General features: G+C 34.9%; 2 protein-coding genes across 4 annotated transcripts in view; one reads left to right on the top strand and one right to left on the bottom strand.

Moving 5' to 3' along the window:
• Nucleotides 1-13,917, top strand: part of kcnip1a (Kv channel interacting protein 1 a) — an 84,829-nt gene extending 70,912 nt beyond the window's left edge. For all 3 annotated transcript variants that reach the window (XM_016234210.1, XM_016234208.1, XM_016234209.1), the window contains exons 2-8: nt 8,827-8,951; nt 9,048-9,117; nt 10,618-10,688; nt 10,829-10,936; nt 11,075-11,179; nt 11,269-11,331; nt 13,499-13,917. In XM_016234210.1, the coding sequence (XP_016089696.1) occupies nt 8,827-8,951; nt 9,048-9,117; nt 10,618-10,688; nt 10,829-10,936; nt 11,075-11,179; nt 11,269-11,331; nt 13,499-13,546 (590 nt within the window). In that variant the 3' untranslated portion in view covers nt 13,547-13,917. The remainder of the gene's footprint in view (nt 1-8,826; nt 8,952-9,047; nt 9,118-10,617; nt 10,689-10,828; nt 10,937-11,074; nt 11,180-11,268; nt 11,332-13,498) is intronic.
• Nucleotides 13,918-14,086: 169 nt separating this feature from the next.
• On the bottom strand, nt 14,087-18,033 carry LOC107552334 (T-cell leukemia homeobox protein 3-like). Its single transcript, XM_016234193.1, has 3 exons — nt 17,473-18,033; nt 15,951-16,185; nt 14,087-15,275 (listed from the first exon to the last, which is right to left on the bottom strand). The coding sequence occupies exons 1-3, from the start codon at nt 17,852-17,854 to the stop codon at nt 15,059-15,061; spliced, it is 834 nt and encodes a 277-aa protein (XP_016089679.1). The 5' UTR covers nt 17,855-18,033; the 3' UTR covers nt 14,087-15,058.
• Nucleotides 18,034-20,783: the final 2,750 nt, after the last annotated feature.

Genomic DNA, 20,783 nt, shown 5'->3' with positions numbered 1-20,783 from the left:
ATATATATATATATATATATATATATATATATATATATACAGGTTGCAATAATAATAATAATAATTATTATTATTAAAAATCTAATCTTATTTTTAACACAGAGAGAATCTTCCAGAAGGGTGATTTAACAAACAACAAGCACAACTTAGAGATAGCTCTAAGCCACTCAAACAATTCACCCACTCAAATGTCACCAGATTTGATTTTGGTAACATTGGAATAAAATTAATTGTAGTCGGAGAATTGTTTTGGTCAATGACTTAAATTAATCCTTAATTTCCATGTGTCATCATGACACCTTAAGGTAAATTCAAAAATATTATAGTATTGGTTGATTGTTGTTGATGGTGTAAGATAAATGATTTTCCATAGAAGCCTTACTGTCTCATTGCATACATCCATCACACATGTGCACACAATGTGAAAAATCACAGAAAGTATCCTCTGTGTGTGTCATTTATAAACTGAATACAGCTTGAGGAAGATGCTTGAAGTGGAACGGCGTGTAATGGGTTTTTACACGGCTGGAGTGATGAGAAGTGTGTGTGATTAACGTTTGTCTCAATTAGTGATGTGTCAGGCCTTGATTTGCGCAGTATAATTTCTCATACTACTGTCGACAGTGTGTGAGAGAGAGAGAAGTGTGTGTGTTTCTCTGGATATATTTCGCTCTCAAAAATGGAGCTCTTCTAATACAAAGATTATGCTAATTCAGATTATGCAAACCAGAGGATTACAGTGAAGTAAGTGTGTGTGCATCATGACACTGAATACAAGTCTGTGGGAATAAAGAAGCCGTATAATGCATGTATGAAATGTTGTAGTAAAAGTGTGGTTATATGGTGTTTAATTTTGTATTTCTCCATTAACATTTAAGAGTAAATGCATTTGAATGTCACAATGCAGGTGATGCTGGTTAGTTTTGTGGATGTTTGTCTCCATCTAGTGGCAGTTTTAACCTTCTAATAAGAATTATTACAGTTTTTTACGATTGCTTAAGCACAATTTTGAAAACAGGGCCCGGTTTGTCAAAACACGACACACAATTAACACAACCCTACACCAAAGTAACACAACACTTCAGATCATTTGCAAAATGGAACACTTTTGTCAAAACTATACACAACTTTATAAAAACAATATTTTGTTACCATACGAAACACACACATTTCATATGACTTTAATCTTTTTGAACCAGTTACACACTGCTGTTGCTAACCTAAAACACTTTTAGCAAGTCTAATTCTCAGTGATTAGAGTACTGTAAATGAAGTACACAGAGAAAGTGCAACTATACAATAGTTCACCAAACACTACACAAGACCAATGCTGCAGACTGACGAAAGTATCATTGATTTCTCTCCATATACCCAAATCAGTCAACATGGAGAATCACAACAAAACATGTCCCAGTTGTCATGCTACTACAGTAGTGTGCATAACACTGCTAGCTCAGCAAACAACAGACAAACGTAAAATACTGTATCCAGTAAAGGTTACAATTACAGTAAATAACAACAAACATAAAAAATAATCTGAAAAAACTGGGTTGAGTATGCAACATCACAGTGCTAAAGTGAACAATACAAACCTCCACATACTCATGCCGCAGCCGTTTGACCCTCTCTGAATTCCGCTCAAAAGGCACTCGATAAAGTTGTTTCATTTGAACCTGATGTCTTTTCAGGATGCGTGCCAGTGTTGACTGAGAGACCTGATGGACATTATTGAAAATGGCATGGTCACCGATAATGTTTGCTTGTAGTTCTCTGAGCCTGATAGCATTATTGGCCAAAACCATGTTTATTATCTCTCTCTCTTGTTCTTGCGTGAATATGGGCCCCCTTCCTCCTTGTCGTTCCCGACCCTCAATCCTATGTAGAGAATAATAAATGTAACTTACTGTACAATGTCACAGGAAGGGGTATCACGAGTGCTGATATGGTGCATACAATAAGCAGCTGATTACTGTAACTGTAGACAGATCTTTTACCTGTTTTCCTGACGAAAAGTCCTTATGACAGATGCCACTGTATATCTGCTAAGATTTGGCTGAACTCTCAGTCCAGCCTCCCTCAGCGTCAATCCGTGGTTCACAACATGCTCCACTAGTATTGCACGAATGTCATTTGATAAGTTTTGTCCTCTTCTTCTTTGTGCACGTTATCCTCCTGCTTCAGGTCTTCCTCTGCCTCTGCCTCTGCCTCTGCCTCTCCTCTGTGTGCGCCTCCTCTCACCCTCACTCTTCTTCTGACTCCTTTTGCAAATCACTGTGTGTAATGTTTTGCAATAGTGTGAAGCTGACAATGTGCTTACAGTTGTGCAAATCTAGCCTTGTGTTTTGCTCCTTGAGTGTAAGGTTTTGCTAATTGTTGGAAAAGTTCAATTTTAGTGCGTAAGCAATCGTAAAAAACTGTAAATCAGGAAATATCTCAATGCTTATCTTCTTCATGTAAGCAATAAGGTACTCGAGGCCTGCTGTATTGGGAATAAATCATTGCTTTTATAACACGGTTACAACACAATACATATATATACGGAAGTAATTAGCAAGATGCGCAACAGGCCTAATCTTATGGAGCTCAAATAAAAACAGAATAGAAACTCTTCTCATCGGCTGTGTCATTTCTTCTTCTTTTTTAAGTGATGATGATCATATTTTATACTCACTGATTTTTGTTCAAATAGTCATGTCTGGATAATCAAGTAAACTTTACTTCAGTCCAGTAAGTGTTCATCTTGAAATATTACTAACAATATCAAAGTTGTTATGATGTACTTTATAAAAATCAGATTTCACAGCAGAAAGAGACGTGAAGTACGAGCTGAAGGTGGACGTTTGAACAATTAAACTAAAAGACCTTTTACATGCAAAAAAAAGTCTCAATCAGATGACAGAAGGCATGTAGTAGATTGTGTGTGCCAGGTTTAACAGAAAAGTTTTGATCATTGATCATTTAGAGGCCTTATTTGTGTATCAAACTTCATACAGCAAGCTTCATAGGGTTAAAGCTATAGTGGATGTCAGGCATCAGAAGGTTAAGCTTTACAAATAGAAATGTGTAGATATAAACCAATGACAGTAGAAACATCCAGTTTCATGAACTAAAGGTACTAGGCTATACTTTGATTCTTTGAAATATGAAAATTTAATATTAATTCATAAATTAATGTTTTGGTATATTTAGATCTGGAATAATGTGTCTGTATAAATATGTTTTTGTTGTCTCTGTGTGTCATGCATGAACTCTGCCATCTAAATGAGACTCATTAATCAAACCTGCAGTGCTGTGTGTGTGTGTATGTGCGCGTGTGCGTGCGTGTGTGTGTGCGTGTGTGTGTGTGTGTGTGCGTGCACGTGCGTGTGTGTGTGGACTGTGGAGAACATGGGGCAGAATATAATAATGTTATATATATAGCATAATTGTTGTATAGCAGCACTGGTATAATCTGCAAACCATGATATTTCATTGCCATTCTTCTCTGACACACACACACACACACACACACACACTTTGTGTGTTGACATTGTTCTTAATGTCCTACCTGAGGACAGGACTCACCTGGGGCTGCAGGCTCACCTGAGAGTGTGAAGGACACACACACACACACACACACACACACACACACACTCCCCTCAGGCTTCTGTGCCATTCAGAATCCATAATGCATGAATGTGAATTGAAGTAGTGTGATTTTGCATTTAAAAGCATAGAATTAAAATAGAATGAAATCGACTTTTTTCAGTATGAATTAGCCATATACATCCAGAAACATTAGGTGATAGGTGCAATGCCACCCAAATTAATTTGTAATTAATTAATTTGTTTAATTACATTGAATAAATTAATGTTTTTATTGACCATAGTAGAACATTTCATATCCCACAATACTCTAATTTACTCGTATATATTCAGATTATGATGTCAGGTTTTGAAGGTTTTGAAGGTATTTGAAAATAAAAATAAAAATCTGTTTTCATATAAAAATATTTTTAATGAATTGAGGCCAGGGATTTTTCATATCAAAGATAAACTTTAAAAGCCTTTTGTAAATTGTTTCTTTATATATTTTACACATTTTAATCTGTTTTTCACAATGAAGCACCATGAAACAAATAATAAAAATGTTTTTGACACTGAACATGGAATACATGTAGACGTGTAGTCTTACTCAATATATCAGGGAATAATTGGTGTAAATATTAAAAATTTAATGTAACTATTTGTTTGAATAGTTTTGGGTAATTTTTTAATTGTACTAAACTAAAACAATAAAATAACCTTTTCCATGTAAAATAAAACAAATTTGAACTAAAATAAATTACAATTAAAATATGTTTGACAATATTTAAAGTCCTCTATATGGATTTTTTATAATACATTTTTCTTTAAAAAAACATTTGTAATTTTTTCTACTTTTCATATTTTGATACATTTGAACCTGTTTCTCTCCATGAAGCACTATGAATAAAAAAATTGGGTTCATGTTTAACAAAACATAAAAATGCTTTGTGTTCTTTTTTTTCTTTTTTGAAATTCAATTCAAGTTTATTTGTATAGCGCTTTTCACAATACACATCGATGCAAAGCAACTTTACAGAAAATAAATTTTCTACAATATACTGTAAGTAGTATAAGTAGTTAAGTAGTAGCTTGTCAGTGGTGACTATATCTAATTGATGTACATATGGCAGAAACATTTAGACGTACTATCACTCAATATATCAGGCTGGTGTAAATAGTTCAAATTAATGTGTAATTATTTGTTTTATTACTTTTGTGTAGTTTTTGAATTGTAATCAGGGTTATTATAGTAAACTAAAATGAAAACCATAAAAAAAATTGTTTTGAGGTTAATTAAAAATGTAGTATCCCAATTATTTTTAGAAAATAATATAAAATAAAACTGATTATAATTGAGTAAATTCCTGTTTGCTGCTTTTGAATTGAAAAAGGCCAAATTCTGGATTTTGCTGAACTCTGATTGTCCTGTATAATGACAATTCGATAAACAGCACTGTGAATATTTCTGAGACACACACACACACACAGAGAGAGAGAGAGAGAGAGAGAGAGAGAGAGAGGACAAACTGGGAAACAAAGAAGCAGATGTCAAAGAGGTGAGAGAGAGAGAGGTGTATATAAAGATGGATGTTGAGAGCTCAGCAAATACAGAAAGAGACTGGAATGAAAGCGAGAGGAAAATACGATTATTAAGGCTAATAAAGAGAATCATGCGTGATGGAGAAAGCAGAGGGAGACGGACTGCAAACTTTAGCCATAGTGCTGCTGCTGTGTGGAGCTCTGAAACTCCTGCACACGCTCGGACTCATCAGCACCGAGGGTGAGACTCACACAACTACTAAACTAAAGAGTCTGGTTTGAGATGGTTTATGAGAGCTCTGTGGGGTTAAATGTGTGTGTTGAACAATAGACGTCTTATAATGAATTTGTGCCGTGAATCAGATTTAACCTCTGTCAGAAAGTTGCATTTATCACCGTAATTCACAGTAATTCTGCAGAAAAATGAATTTCACCAGCTGTGGAATAAGATCAAGGTGTCAATGAGAGAAACATTCATCATAAATATATTTATAACATACAAAAGAAATTGTGATGCTTTACACTGGCACTGAAAAACAGTTGGTGTGGGATTTACTTCATAATGATTTTCGTTCAGAAACTGCTTGTACATTTCAGAAATAATTACAGAGAATCGGCAAGCAATTGAATTAAATGTGAAATTTTGAAAGACTGAGATTGTATCAGATCATTGTGTGTGTGTTAGAGCGAGTGCAGTGCTGTAATGTGATGCTGCTAAAGGACACTGAGCAGCAGAGAGAGCCTCCGGCACGTGACCTTTGACCTCACCTGTGTGTGTCCTTCAGTGCTCTAATACACACACACACATGCCTCAGAATGATCCCAGCCAGTCACCTTCATATTTCAGACTGTACATTTGTTTTGTTTTTCTCCTTTCAGTTGAGTGTTGTTGTTGAGTGTGGTACATTAGAGTTTATATACAGAAACTGTGTTATTTTACGGTCATTGAGATGCTATTATAGTTTTTAATAAGAATTAATAAGAATTACTTTTGATTTTTATGTTCAATTTTCATTTTCATTTTAGTAAACGCTTTAGTAATTTTGTTGTCATTTTGATCATTTCTATGTCGTTTTTATTCATTTTTATTTCAGCTTTTAGTTTATTTTAGTACATCAAGTTGAAAACAAGAAAAGTTGGCTTAGCAACTAGCTGGACCAAAACAAAATCTATTTTATTTCAGTAATTTTGTAAGTAACGAAATGTTTTTATGGTTTTAATTAACTCTAATAACTCTGTAAGGAATATTTTTAAATATGATAAAAATAGGTAGCTGCTAAATAAAAAAATGCAAATGAGCTAATCATGCGTTTCTAACATTGTGAATGTCAAACGCATGTTTTACGGTCGTGTGGCTTTGCTGTCGTCATCTCTAGTACACAAGGGAGTTTCTCCGTACTAGTACATTTTTGAAACATGATTCAGTGCTTCAGATTAAGAAATAAACCTCTCACTGTTTGCTATTTTTGACTGGATCTCGTCTCGTTTTTTTGTTTTTTTTTAGATCTACACTATTTAAAAGATTGTGGTTAAGATTTTTTAATGTTTTGTGAACATTTACTCACCAAGTCTGCATTTATTTGAAAAAAAAAAAAAAAAAAAAACGGTAAATAGTAAAAACAGTAATACTGTGAAATATATACAAGTTCTGAATATATTGTAAGATCTGAATATATAGTAACATTTCATTTATTCCTGTGATCAAAGCTGAATTTTCAGTATCATTATTCCAGTCTTCAGTGTCACATGATCCTTCAGAAATCATTCTAATATTCTGATTTGCTGCTCAAGAAACATTTCTGATTATGATCAATGTTGAAAACAGTTGTGCTGCTTCATATTTTTGTGAAAACTGCAATGCATCTTATTTTGGAGGATTCTTTGATGAACAGAAAGTTCAAAAGAACAAAATTTATTTGAAATAGAAATCTTTTGTAACAATACAGATGTCTTTACTATGGAAGCCTGTTTCCGCCACTGAATAAAAAAATTAAAAAGAAAAGGTTATTGCGACTTTCATCTCACAATTCGAACTATTTTTCTTATAATTGCGTGATACAAACTCGCAATTCTGACTTTTTTTCTCAGAATTCCGTGATATAAACTCGCAATTGTGAGTTAAAAAATCATAATTGTGAGATATAAACTCGCAATTCTAAGAAATAAAGTCAGAGTTGCGTGATAAACTTGCAATTGCGAGACATTAAAGGGATAGTTCACCCAAAAATGCAAATTATGAAATTAATTACTCACCCTCATGTTGTTTCAAACCCGTAAGACCTTCGTTCATCTTCAGAACACAAATTAAGATATTTTTTGATGGAATCTGAGAGCTCTCTTACCCTTCATAGACAGCTATGAAACTGAAATGTTCCCAAGTCCAGAAACGCAGCAAGGAGATCTGTAAAATAATCCATGTGACATCAGGGGTTCAACCGTAATTATACGAAGCTATGAGAATACTTTTTGTGCGCAAAAGAAAAAAAACAAAACTTTATTCAACAATTCGTCTCCTCCGCATCACCCTGGCACCATTTTGGAGAATATCCGCTGGATGTAAACTGTTCTGTGTCAGCTGTGTCACGCCAGATCTGTTTCCTACATTGTTGTGATTTGATCTGAATGGAAACAGCATATCCGTGTGACGCAGCTGACACAGAACAGCATACGAACGTTTGCGTCCAGCGGATATTCTCCAAAATGGCACTGGGGTGATGAATAAGTTGAATAATGTTGAATAAAGTCGTTTTTTTTTTCTTTTGCACACAAAAAGTATTTTCGTAGCTTCGTAAAATTACGTCTGAACCCCTGATGTCACATGGATTATTTTACAGATCTCCTTGTTACGTTTCTGGACTTGGGAACATTTCAGTTGTGTTGCTGTCTATAGGAGGGTCAGAGAGCTCTCAGATTCCATCAAAAATATCTTAATTTGTGTTCTGAAGATGAACGGAGGTCTTACGGGTTTGAAACGACATGAGGGTGAGTAATTAATGACAGAATTTTCATTTTTGGGTGAACTAACCCTTTAAGTTGCAATTGCGAGTTATAAAGTCAGAATTGCGAGATATAAAGTCAGAATTGTGAGATAAAAACTCGCAATTCTGACTTTTTTTCTCGCAATTGTGAGTGTATATCTTTTTTTCTCACAATTTTGACTTTTTCTCAGAATTGCGAGTTTATATCTCACAATTCTGACTTCATAACTCGCAATTGAGTGTTATAAAGTCAGAATTGCGAGTTTATATCTCGCAGTTCTGACTTTATTTCTCAGAATTGTGAATTGTATTTCACAATTATGACTTTTTAACTCGCAATTGCGTGTTTATATCACGCAATTCTGAAAAAAAAAGTCACAATTGAGAGTTTGAGTCACGCAATTATGAGAAAAAAGTCAGAATTGTGAGACAAAAAGTCGCAATTACCTTTTTTATTTTTTATTCAGTGGCGGAAACGAGCTTCCTTACTTTACAGTGCATCTTTGCTGAATAAAAGTCTTATTTTCTTCTTTAAAAACTTATATAATATAATAAAAAATATATATAATTTCATCTTGATCTGAATTGACTTTTTATCCCCATGTAATCAATTACTGATGGATAAAATATTTTATTTATTTATTTAAACTGAATATTGTATTTCATGTTTAAATGCATCGTATGAAGTAAATAAAGTATATCGGCCATATGGTGTTGTAAATCTGTTGTAATCTGTGTGCAGATAAGGTGGATGATGATCTGGAGCTGTCTGTGGTGTGTCACCGTCCCGAGGGTTTGGAGAAGCTGGAGGCTCAGACAAACTTCAGCAAGAAAGAGCTGCAAGTGCTCTACAGAGGCTTTAAAAACGTATGCACACTCACACACCTGTAGACGTGTTTTCCTGATGGTCCGTCTGCTCATCTGTCAAAACCTAACGTGTGTGTTTTTCTGCTTGTTTGTCAGGAGTGTCCCAGCGGTGTGGTCAACGAGGAGACGTTCAAACAGATCTACTCGCAGTTCTTTCCTCACGGCGGTCAGTGTGTGTTTGCAGCTGATCTGTCTGTCTCTGTGTCTCAGTCAAATCACTTGGTTATATAGTTACAAAGTGTTCATCATTAGTTAAATTTACATTACTACTTTACTACTACAGTGATTGTGAGCAGGATCTGACTTCTTCAAAGGCTCATAAAATGACCAAATTGTGTTTTGCTTCAAAACTACAGATATCAGCAGGTTCTGTGAGGATTAAGTTTAGGATATCAGTGTTACTTTATATAATATTATAGTTTTTGTTAATATTTTGAATTTGATTTTAATTATACACTGAACAAAATTATAAACGCAACACTTGTTTTTGCCCTAATTTTTCATGAGCTGAACTCAAAGATCTAAGACTTTTTCTATGTACACAAAAGGCCTATTTCTCTCAAATATTGTTCACAAATCTGTCTAAATCTGTGTTAGTGAGCACTTCTCCTTTGCCGAGATAATCCATCCACCACAAAACCAGTCAGTATCTGGTGTGACCACCATTTGCCTCACGCAGTGCAACACATCTCCTTTGCATAGAGTTGATCGGGTTGTTGATTGTGGCCTGTGGAATGTTGGTCCACTCCTCTTCAATGGCTGTGCGAAGTTGCTGGATATTGGCAGGATTTTTTTTGTCATTTTTATTATTTTTTAAGATGTCTACTGTATATATTTTTAAGTTACTTAGTTTGTTCTTTTAGTTTTATTTTAGTACTTAAATTAAATGAAAATGAGTAATTCTGTCTTTGCAACTAGCTAAACGTTTTTTGTATCTTAGTTTACTTCAGTTAATGTTTGTTTAACGTTTATTTATTTTAATATTTTGTTTTATTGATTAATTGTTGAAATTAACATTAAGCGTAATAAAGGCTTTAGAAGTATTGTGATTGTCAGAAGTATTATATAGTTTTAATTAAGTTAAGGTTTTTGTATATTTAGTTTCAGTTATTTTAGTACTTCAATTTAAACTAAACAAAACGTGAAATATTGACTTCACAACTAGCTGAATTAAATTACGTTTATTTTTAATATTTTATTTTACTTCAGTTAATGTTTATATTATTTATATGTTAATATTTTATTTGAAGTAATTCCATTTTTTTGTGTGCGTGTTTTTAGTTTTACTTTACAATAAGGTCCCATTAGTGAAGGTTAGTTAACGTTAGTTACTTACTGTACAATCATCAATATATTTTTTGAACTATTTAATAATCATCAATATATTTGTTGTACTCTCTCTCTCTATATATACATATATATATATATATATTATAAATAGATACATCTTATGATTAATGTGAAATGTTGACTTAACTAAGATTAATAAATGCTTTTGAAGGATTGTTTATTGTTAGTTCATGTTAACTAATGCAGTTGACTAATGTTAACAAATGAACCCTTGTTGTAAAGTGTTAGGGTTTTACATTAACAGTAATTCCCCTCCTATAGTCCTTAGCAAATATGAAAACATTTGAGATGTGATTTATACATGTTTTCTCTGCAGACGCCAGCACATACGCGCATTACCTGTTCAACGCCTTCGACTCTTCCCACAATGAATCCATCAAATTCGAGGTGCCTTTTCTCTTTATTTATCCATTGGTCTTCACCTTCTCTGTTTCTTCTGTTTTTATTTTTATTTGTGTGTCAGCAGGGCTTTATGATTGTCTCTGCAATGATAAATCACTTTTTTATTGTTTTTCTCTCTCTATCAGGACTTTGTAATGGCTCTGTCCATCTTGTTGAGAGGAACAACAACAGAGAAGTTACAGTGGACCTTCAACCTGTACGACATTAACAGAGACGGTTACATTAATAAAGAGGTGTGTGTGTGTGTGTGTGTGTGTGTGTCAGTCATCACTCTTCATCTCCAATAATATGTCTTAATAAGATGATGAAATGAATTGAAATGTTTAATTTGATGATCAAAATGTATAATGCAATGCATTTTACTGTTCCAGGAGATGACTGATATAGTGAAAGCCATATATGACATGATGGGCCGCTTCACGTATCCCGCTCTGAGGACAGACACTCCCAAACAGCATGTGGATGCTTTCTTTCAGGTCAGTTTGTGATTGTACATCTTGAATATTTGTCTGCACAACAAGATGATGATGTTGTTTTCGTCACATTATAAATCACTTCCATGCAGAAAATGGACAAGAACAGAGATGGAGTCGTCACTCTTGATGAGTTTATTCTCTCCTGTCAAGAGGTACAGTACCTTTTCATGTTCAGAATGGCATACTATGCATACTATTTTTTCCAGTATGTATACAGTGCACAGAGTGCACATTTAGTATGCATGGAAAACCAAATGATCTAATACATTTAAAAAAAGTGCAGTATAGAAGCATTCCATTCATACTTTTTTTGCAGTATGTAAACTGTATGCCAAGTTAGGCAATGACTGACAACATTTGCAAAAATGTGCCGTTTCCATACATACTTTACACTGTATATATACTGCAAAAATAGTATCCAAAGTATGCTTGTATACAGCACATTTTTGCAAATGTAGTAGATTTTCTGGTTATTCCATACATAAAAAATTGTGCATTGTACACATACTGCAAAGCCAGTATATATATTTAGTATGCATGGATTTTGAGCTGATTATTAAGAGGTGAAAACTATTTTAATATATTTTAATATGCTAAATATATAAAAGCATTTATTTCTAAGGTTATAATTGAATTGAATTGTAATTATCTGTGAATTAAACGTGAGTGAGTTTGTGACGATGCAACATATTTGAAACATTTCTCATTGCATACTGTTTCACATACTATTTCTTTAAAAAAGTAAACCGTATATCCTGTGCAGTATGCAGTAGACTACAGTAGTATTCCCTTCCAGTCGTAGTCTGGTTAAATAAGCAGTCCTCTAGTGTTAGAGAGTGTGTACTGCAGTATTGATAAAATATCAATAAAATCAATCCTGCCCACTGACAGCCAGGCAAATATATACATTTATTTGCTTGTTTTATTAAAAAAAGTAAGTAATAAATAATATTACCATCCAGGCATGGTTATTATTAAAAAAAAATTGTTGAATATGTCACTACATTAACTTTTTGTTAATGAATGATTTAGTTGTAGGTTTTTCTCATCAGAGATAAACCTTTTATAATTGTTTTTTATTTGTTGTTTATATACAGTCTATTCATTTATTCGTTTAATTTTTCTATTTTTCACTTGTTCGACATATTGACATGGTGCTAAATGATAAACAAACAAATTAATTAAAAAACAAATTTTTCATTTTTTTTTTTTTGCCGAATATGTCACTTCATTAACTTTTTGTTAATAAATGAAGCTCTTCCGTTATGGCTCTTATTACATACAGTCTAATATCTAAAAAAGCATCTTTTGATGGACTGTGATGGTTTTAATGTTATTTTAGTGTCGTTGATATGCTATCATAGTTTTTGTTCATATTTTGAATTAGATTATTTTTATATTTTCTGTTGTCACTTTTATTTTATAGTAATTCTCTTGTTTTTTATCACTTTTTTTTTTAAACTAATCATTTTTTAAAAGTTATTTTTATGGGCTTTTATTGAGAGAGACGACAGGAAAGCACTGGGAGGAGAGAGGATCAGCAAAGGACCTTGAGACGGGAATTGAACTCGGGTCGCCGTGAGCGCAGTTGAGCTATCTGTCGACGCACTAACCACGAGTTCGTTAACTTTCAACAAAACCGAGTTAGTTAGCTTTCAACTAAATCAAAATGTGAAATGTTGCATTTGCAACTAGCTAAAAACAAAATAAGTTTAAATTTATTTATATTCTATTTCAGTTAAGGTTTTTAATTTCAAATAACAAACTTTTCTTCTTTTTTAATATATAGATTTAATTTTAGTTAAGTGTCATAACCCTGGTTTAACTACTAGGATTTTATTTTTTTTATGTAATGTAGTGAGGCCAGATTTAGTTTTAGATTTCTGTTATCAGTGATAAACCTTTTATAATTTTTTATTTGTTGTTTATAGACTTTTTCTATTTTTCACTTGCTTGCATGGCGCTGAATTCTAAACAAACTAATTTAGTTTCCTTCACTTACATTTTTTTTTTACATTTTTAATATTTCCAAAAGAACTGCTTTTTTATTATTTCATATTTTGCTTCCACTTTACTTTATTTTCTTTTTGTGCCACACAGCACCAGCAGTTGAAAAAAAATCTAACTCTGTGAACTGTGATTGGTCATTCATCAGCTGCTCCTTGTCCTATTGGGTGGTTATTTTTACTAAAACACACTGATAGTCTAAAGACAGACTTGCTCTTTTCATCTGTGTTCTTTCCTCTCTGTCTCTTCCTGCTTTCTTTAGCAGTCTCTCATTGAACTTCTCTTTCTTCTATTCGCATTTCTTCTCTTCAGGATGAAAACATCATGAGATCATTGCAGCTCTTTGAGAACGTGATATAGAGCTACAGGAAGAAAGAAACCAATGAACTGTTGAATCTGATCAAAAAAAGGGGGAATAACTTTTACCCCAATCACCATGGTTACAGTTTGCCATCACCTTGTTACCATGGCAGTATGCCGACTGTATGATTTACATCCCGGGAAACCTGCGTGTCCTTTAAACCCCGGTGTTTGACCTTGTTCTGTTACAGATGTGAGATTTATATGTCTATAACCAAAAAAGGTCCTAGTTAAAAGAGCATGTCAGTTATTGTTGTCAAAGGTCCAACGGGTTTCCAAGAGGTCCTGTAGAAGCCAGTTGAACTCTTTCCATGGGACTGAATTTACTGTGAGGGATTTGACATGTGATGCATTTTAAGCTATTTATGGTGGTTTTTTTTTGTTATTTTTAACCTAATTAAAACAACTCAACAGCAGTTTGATTGAGATGAATTGAAATGCACAATGAAAAAACATGAATTTTGAAAGTTGTTTGTTTTTGCAAATGAACTCTTCATATTTCATATATATATATATAGATACATATATATATATTATATATGACACACATGTGAACAAATACTTTTGTGCCAGGAAACATAAGCCATCATGTTTAAAAGTGTGTTGAAAGTAGAAACCTGTGTTTATCACAATCACAAACAGTCCTGGCAGACCCGAATATGCTCTGATAACCATAGTAATGCTGTTTTTATTATTTTTCTGCTCATTTCTGATCATGTTATGATGTGTTTTTGAACAATCACTGTGCCGGTCAAGCTTGATGAGTTTAATATATATGATATTTAAATTATTACACACAATGTATATTTTATACTCTGCAAAGTGGGCTTGAATAATCAAATACGGAGCGGCAGTGTCTCTGAGAGTTCTATAAAAACTGTGTATTGTATAAAGTACAGGGTCGACTGAGGGACGATTATGTTTCCATTATGACGGAGAGACAGACGGTCAATCAGACAGACAGATGGAGGAGACGGGAAGCTTAAATATCCTCTTGTTGGAATGTTGTATAAACTATTTAACAATAAAATGTTCAATGCATAATGCTGATTGTTCAGTGTTATACTGTATTTACACACCATTGCTTTTTCCAGTTGAAAGTACGTCAACAATGACAAACATTAGTCGGTAATGCATCGCCACCATAAGAGCACAAAATAATTACGATAAGTACAATATTTTGTAGACTTTCTCACAGACATCAATTAAACAGTTCATATATACAATTCTGTGATTCAGGTTGATTGACAGTTAGTTTCTGTGAATGTTTCACCCTATTTTTCCAAGGCAGCATCTACATGGGATGGTGTTTGGAAAGTTTTTGTGTCCATAACAAACTCACAGATGTCATTACAGTTCACTATTCCCACAAAAAGTGCTTAGATGAAGAAAAAAAAAACTGTTCAAAAAGCCTGATTCATTTTCAGATATGACGGTTTTAGTCTTTCCATTCTGAAAGTGCAGGACAGTTTGAAGCTACACTGTCCTGATTCCAGCATCATGGCAGAGATTTTAAGCCAGTGCCGTGGTTGTTGGGACCATTTTACCCGGTCTCTCCTGGACCCAAGGTTGGAGGCTCTGGAGGGCGTAGAGGGAGGAGTTATGCACACATAGAGGATCCGACGACACTGATTCGCTCATGGACTTCTGGAGGGCGTCGGCCTGAAGCTGAAGCAGCATCCGATTGGCTTGCTGACGTCCCGCCTCTCTTTCCTCAGCTGTTTGCCTTCTGGAGATTTTGAAGTAAGATTATAGTTAGCAAAATGTAGAAATCCAAAACATTTGACCCTTTGATAAAATTCATATAATAATTAAAGAAATTGTGGATTTTAAATCAAATTATGATCATAATAGACCCTATTAACAGACTGTGATGGGTTTCCACAGTTATCTAATTTCATTTTTAAATGTACATTTATAACATTCTCTCCTATGTCCAACATAATCAATCTAATTTTTCCCACTTTTTTGGAAAGTCATAGAAACGCTATGGTGGATTTTTCTTTTGCTATTGGAGAAAACTAGAACGCAAAAAAAAAATATTTGTTAGTTTCCGTTCACCACTATAGAAATTTAGCAAACTCTGACTATACTTCCACTTCTGAAAACAACAGGAATGTGAAAAGGTCCGTATTTAAATTACATTCATTTATTCAAATTAAATATTTTCATTATGATTAAATAGTTATGTAAAATGATTTGCTTAAAATTTAAACAAAATTTTAAAACGTGTAATACCTTGAATATAAACACGTCTAAATGTTTGCAGTTACATTTTCCAGCTTCAACAACTTGTGTTAAAAAAAACACGTTAATGAAATAATACGCATCTTGTACTGTTTTGAAGTCCTTCAGTCATGTGTGTGATGTTCGGGTGAACAGATCTGGGTCAAACCGGTCTCACCTCCACTTGGTCCGTCGGTTCTGGAACCAGGTCTTGACCTGCGCGTCGGTCATCTTTAGGCTCTTGGCGAGAGTCGCGCGCTCCGCGGACGCCAGATACTTCTGCCGGTGGAAGCGTTTCTCCAGCTCACAGATCTGCACGCGCGAGAACGACGTGCGGGGCTTTTTCCGTTTGGGGGGAGTTCGGTTCTGATACGGGTGACCGATCCGCCGGGTCACGGTGAACGGAATGAGAGCTGCGAAACACAGGGACACGGGTCATTTATGATGCTCTGTTCCTTTAAATTTTCTAAAAACAAATATATTTTTCGGCTCATTCTATAATTATTGTACTAAATTAGCCTAAATAGCTTATAATTAGAGTTTGAAACGAAATTCTCTTGTTGAATTTATTGGCTATTTTTTTTATTTGCTTCATATACATATACAACCTAGTTCAAATGTATCAAAACCTATTGTGAAAGTTGTTTTGTGTGCATCTTTAATGTATTTTGTAGGTAGCAATTTTTTCCCTTCCCAAAACAGCTGTTTGTCCACATGAACGACGTCTCTGTCAAGGAGGTCAACGTGTGCAATGACAAAAATAAATCGGATTTGAGGTCATTTGAGAGAACATTTATTAGGCTAATTTTAAGATTCATGCAGATTTATTTGACTAATGTGAATCACTAAAACGGTCGCCTATGTTTGAAACAAAATACTTTATTTATTATTATTTTTAAATAATTTTCACGCTTATTAAACGATTAAATCAATATTTTTACCCAAGGGAACACGAACAGTAAACGACGCATTAATTTCCGAAGTGAGAGTTTTGAATGAGCATTTCCTTTATTATTATTATTATTATTATTATTATTATTATTATTATATTCCTTTTAGATTTTTTTAAATTTTCATACAATTTGGGTCCAGAAACAAGCACGTTTTTCTTAAAACTGATTTTAAACCGTTGTGCTGAACTCAAATAAATTCCACTTACATGTTGTAAATAGGCTACTATAACGCTAAAAGACATGTTTAAAGACATAGTTTAAATATAGCCTACTTTTGGATTAACATTAAACACATTACAGCAACTAACCAAATAGTTTGTTTAGTTACTTTGACTATTTTATAACCAAAATGTTTTGCATGTGTGCGTTTTGTGAATTCATCTGTTTTATAGCATATAGCCTAAATATAGACTAGCCAACTAATTTAAATTGATATAATTATCGGTATCATCACCGTTACTTTTTAATTTATTGTAAGCTATACTAGTTGTTTATAATTAATATCATTACAAAAACTGTATTCAGAGTCGTGTAAAGTTTTTCAGGGTGGTATCATTGTGATAAGCTTGTTGTAAGTTCAACATATTTATTTATTTTATTTTATTATTATTATATTTTTTTTTTTTTTGGAGATGAAAGCTTTAAAAAAAAAAAAAAATTCTGAAGGCAACTGCGCAGGTCCAGCAGCCAGATATATTTGCATCATTTGAACAAACTCCAGCATCCTCAGAGATGTTTGTCTTTTACCTGGCAGTCTGTCTTTAGGGAACCTGCGGTTATTGTCCATCCAGGGGAAACACAGCGCCGGTGCGGCGCTCACCATGGCCGGCGGCACCGCGGCAGCGAGAGGTCTGTGCGCCGGGACCCGAATCACTCCACTGGGCACCAGAGTGCCGCTCACCCCGTACACCCGCACGGAGTCCTCCAGCGCGCCCGTGACTCCGGACAGAGAGACGGGTAAGGAGACATGAGGCGCGACGCTCGCCCTGGATGGGCTTCCCAAGCGGCTGTTATCCACAGTGTTTCCGACCCTGCTCTCCTGGTCCAAAGAGCCCAGAATCTGGTCGATACCAAATCGTATGGGTTCCTGATTTGATTTCGATGGCGGTTTCGTCTCCGCGCGCTCCATGACTCCTCGTTGCGCAGCAGATTGTGAAGGATTAAAACAAACGAAATCACGTTAACTGCGGCAAAAATAGATTTAATTTAGTTTTATTCGTGTCCATGGTCTCGGATGACGGTCCTCGTTTCTCTAATTCCTTGTTTGAACTCTGACAGGTCTCGCCACCTCTGCGCCGCGCGTCAAACTGTCGAGTTTCCGCTCCGCGGCTCCTGCCAAACTCATCAGCTCAAGGTTTCATTGGTCGACTGAACCGAACCGTCATTATCTCTGTCTATTGGTTGACATTTAGGAACGGGAGAAAAAAAACTGCGAACTAGAGCCTCACCATGTTATTCAGTAATGTCATCACACCAATTTCTGAAATGCGCATTTATTGGGGCTGAAAGATGCTGCTGCTAATTTATTTACAGACGTCTCTCATTATGTTGAATTGCATTAGCACCGTTTTACGCACAAACTTTGAATTTACTTTGTAATGTTGCACGCAAAATGAATCAAGATTTGTAGATTATATCCAGTAGGAAATATCTGTCAGTGGATTCAATGCAAAAGGATAGTGTTAAATTAATTCAGTTTTGTCACTATAATACAATTCTTTCATATACACATGCACATACATACATACAGGCAATTCTAATTATATATAATGTTTGCACATATTCAAAACAATGAGTATATTCTGTATTAGAAAACTTAATACTGCAATCTGTGTTTTTCTACTAAATGGATTGACTGAGATAAACGTGAATGATTCATTGCGTTATCGATCGTTCGGCAGAAATCGGAGACTGTCGGTGTTCGTCATCACTAAATACAGTCCCGCTGCTCAGATGTACAGCATTGATTTGTGCCGTGGCCTTGATGAATGCTCAAACCCCACATGCCAAATGCTCTCCATCCGCGTAATTTCATTCAGTAAAACTATCCCGAAACAGACCAATTAGATTTTATTACATAAATGTCACCCAAACAATATCCATCAAATATGAGAAGTTCTGTGCCGGACCGTGGCGCGCGCAAAGCCTTTTAAATTGACGGCCAAATTCGTGTCCTCACACCGGGAAATGGAGTGTTTGCCGAGGGCAGGCTGCTGGCAGGACACGCGCAATGAAAGAGCCGTTGAGATTGAGTCAGTAATGCAGTTTAGAAGCGTCTGAGCAGGTGAAATGGACATAAGCGGCCCCGGGCCCCGCCACACACACAATGCGCTGGATCTTTTACCAACGAGAACAAACAAATGACAAAGACTTACTTTGGTTTTTATTGGTGATTATTTTCCAGGGTGAATGTTGTTTGCTTTGCAATTATTTGGCATGGATAGATACATTTGTATGCTAGCGTTTATAAATAAAAGCAATCTAATTAATTTGTCAAAACTGATCAGAATACCTTTAAACATCTCTTTTAAATGGACAGCTGTAGGTGTTTGTATTGTGTTACTAAAGGTGGTGTGAACTTATGCTGCACCTGAATTCACCTGCTGAATTAACCCTTAATTGCACAAAACGCTATTTTACCAAATATTAGATTCAATCTGCTATTTGTCAACCTTATTTCAATTAGCACAGGATTTGTATTTCTTTTTTGAAATGATTGCTCAGTAGGCCTTATTCATCTGAGCGTACTGAGTTTTGGAGTGAACATTTCTCTCTCTCTCTCTCTCTCTCTCTCTCTCTCTCTCTCTCCAAAGCGATAACATTAACATTTTCGGTAAAAAGAAAATCCTCTCGGGGTCAAGGTGAAACACAACGCGAGATTAGGCTAATTCATGTGTAGGCCTACTCAAGTCGCTTAACATGCACATGGACATGTTTAATAGTTCTAAAATTTGGCATCCACTTTAGTTGTTTTGTAATAAAATCATCTGTATCATTAAACTCCGAAAATCAACAAGTATGTAATTTGTGACCTGAGGTGCAGCAGCGTAATTTGCTCTCAGACTATTAGCGTGGCAGTTTTCAGCTTCAGTCTCTCTCCAGTGAAATGGACACGGTGTCTAAAAATGTGACACCGCCACTGAGCTTTTGACGGCTGTTAGTTTATCGTTGACACATGAATGATTTTTTAAAAACCGCCCCATGAATGTATTCAGACATTTCTGGCAGAAACGCTCGACTCCCCTAAACGTGCTTCTGGCACGTTTCCGTGCCATATGTGCACGCGGCGACAAATTTGGCCTGTTTGCTGTTAGACGCGCGATAATAGCATATAATTATGTGACATTTGCTTCTCCTTGAGTTTCCTTTTTGTCGAACATTTGACAATTGACAACGTAAATTCAGTGTATATCTTTGGTCATACACTCAAACTGAATTGTTTTTGGTGGCGGTTACTCTCTCTCTCTCTCTCTCTCTCTCTCTCTCTCTCTCTCTCTCTCTCTCGTGATAGATTGAGGAAGCTCTGAGCTCTTCACTATCGTGTAATCGGCTCCGGAACGATATCACTCCTCATCCTGTTTCTCAGGGTGTCCCGTGAGGTTTGATCCATCAGATGACCGAGTTAGAATAGAGACCTACTGTGATTTTCTAATTACTCCAACAATGTAACTAACTCATTCTTTTAGTTCAAGTGCAAGACTTAAATAAAACGTCGTCTTCTATATATGACCTTATCTGTGATTTTTTTTTTTGGTGATTTACTGTTTTCTATATAAAATCATCCTTCATAAAGTAAAGAACATTCTGTGAAAATGTAACAATGATATCTTTATTACTGCCTGAATAAGACCATGTCAAAGATTGAAATCATAGTGAAATTAATGGTTGAAATCAAATTTTGATGCTTGTTATCTCGTATAATTAGATTTTGAGACTTTAGCCTGGATTTCACAGAGAGGGTTACATATTTCCTTTTCTAAAATGTCATTTTTACTGTTAATACAGTTCATCTGAAATTATGAAATTATGCCCAATTACAAAAATATTAACATATAAAT

Source organism: Sinocyclocheilus grahami, unplaced genomic scaffold, assembly GCF_001515645.1.
Source record: "Sinocyclocheilus grahami isolate Dianchi unplaced genomic scaffold, SAMN03320097.WGS_v1.1 scaffold447.1, whole genome shotgun sequence".
Classification (NCBI taxonomy): Eukaryota; Metazoa; Chordata; class Actinopteri; order Cypriniformes; family Cyprinidae; genus Sinocyclocheilus; species Sinocyclocheilus grahami.
This window is presented reverse-complemented; position numbering and strand designations above follow the sequence as displayed.

Excerpts from the sequence above, each read along its gene's own strand:
- LOC107552334 (XM_016234193.1), bottom strand. The coding sequence starts at position 17,854 with ATGGAGCGCGCGGAGACGAAACCGCCATCGAAATCAAATCAGGAACCC. Across the intron at positions 16,186-17,472 it reads CCCTAAAGACAGACTGCCAG|CTCTCATTCCGTTCACCGTG; the intron begins GTAAAAGACAAA and ends TGTGTTTCGCAG. Across the intron at positions 15,276-15,950 it reads AACCGACGGACCAAGTGGAG|AAGGCAAACAGCTGAGGAAA; the intron begins GTGAGACCGGTT and ends CAAAATCTCCAG.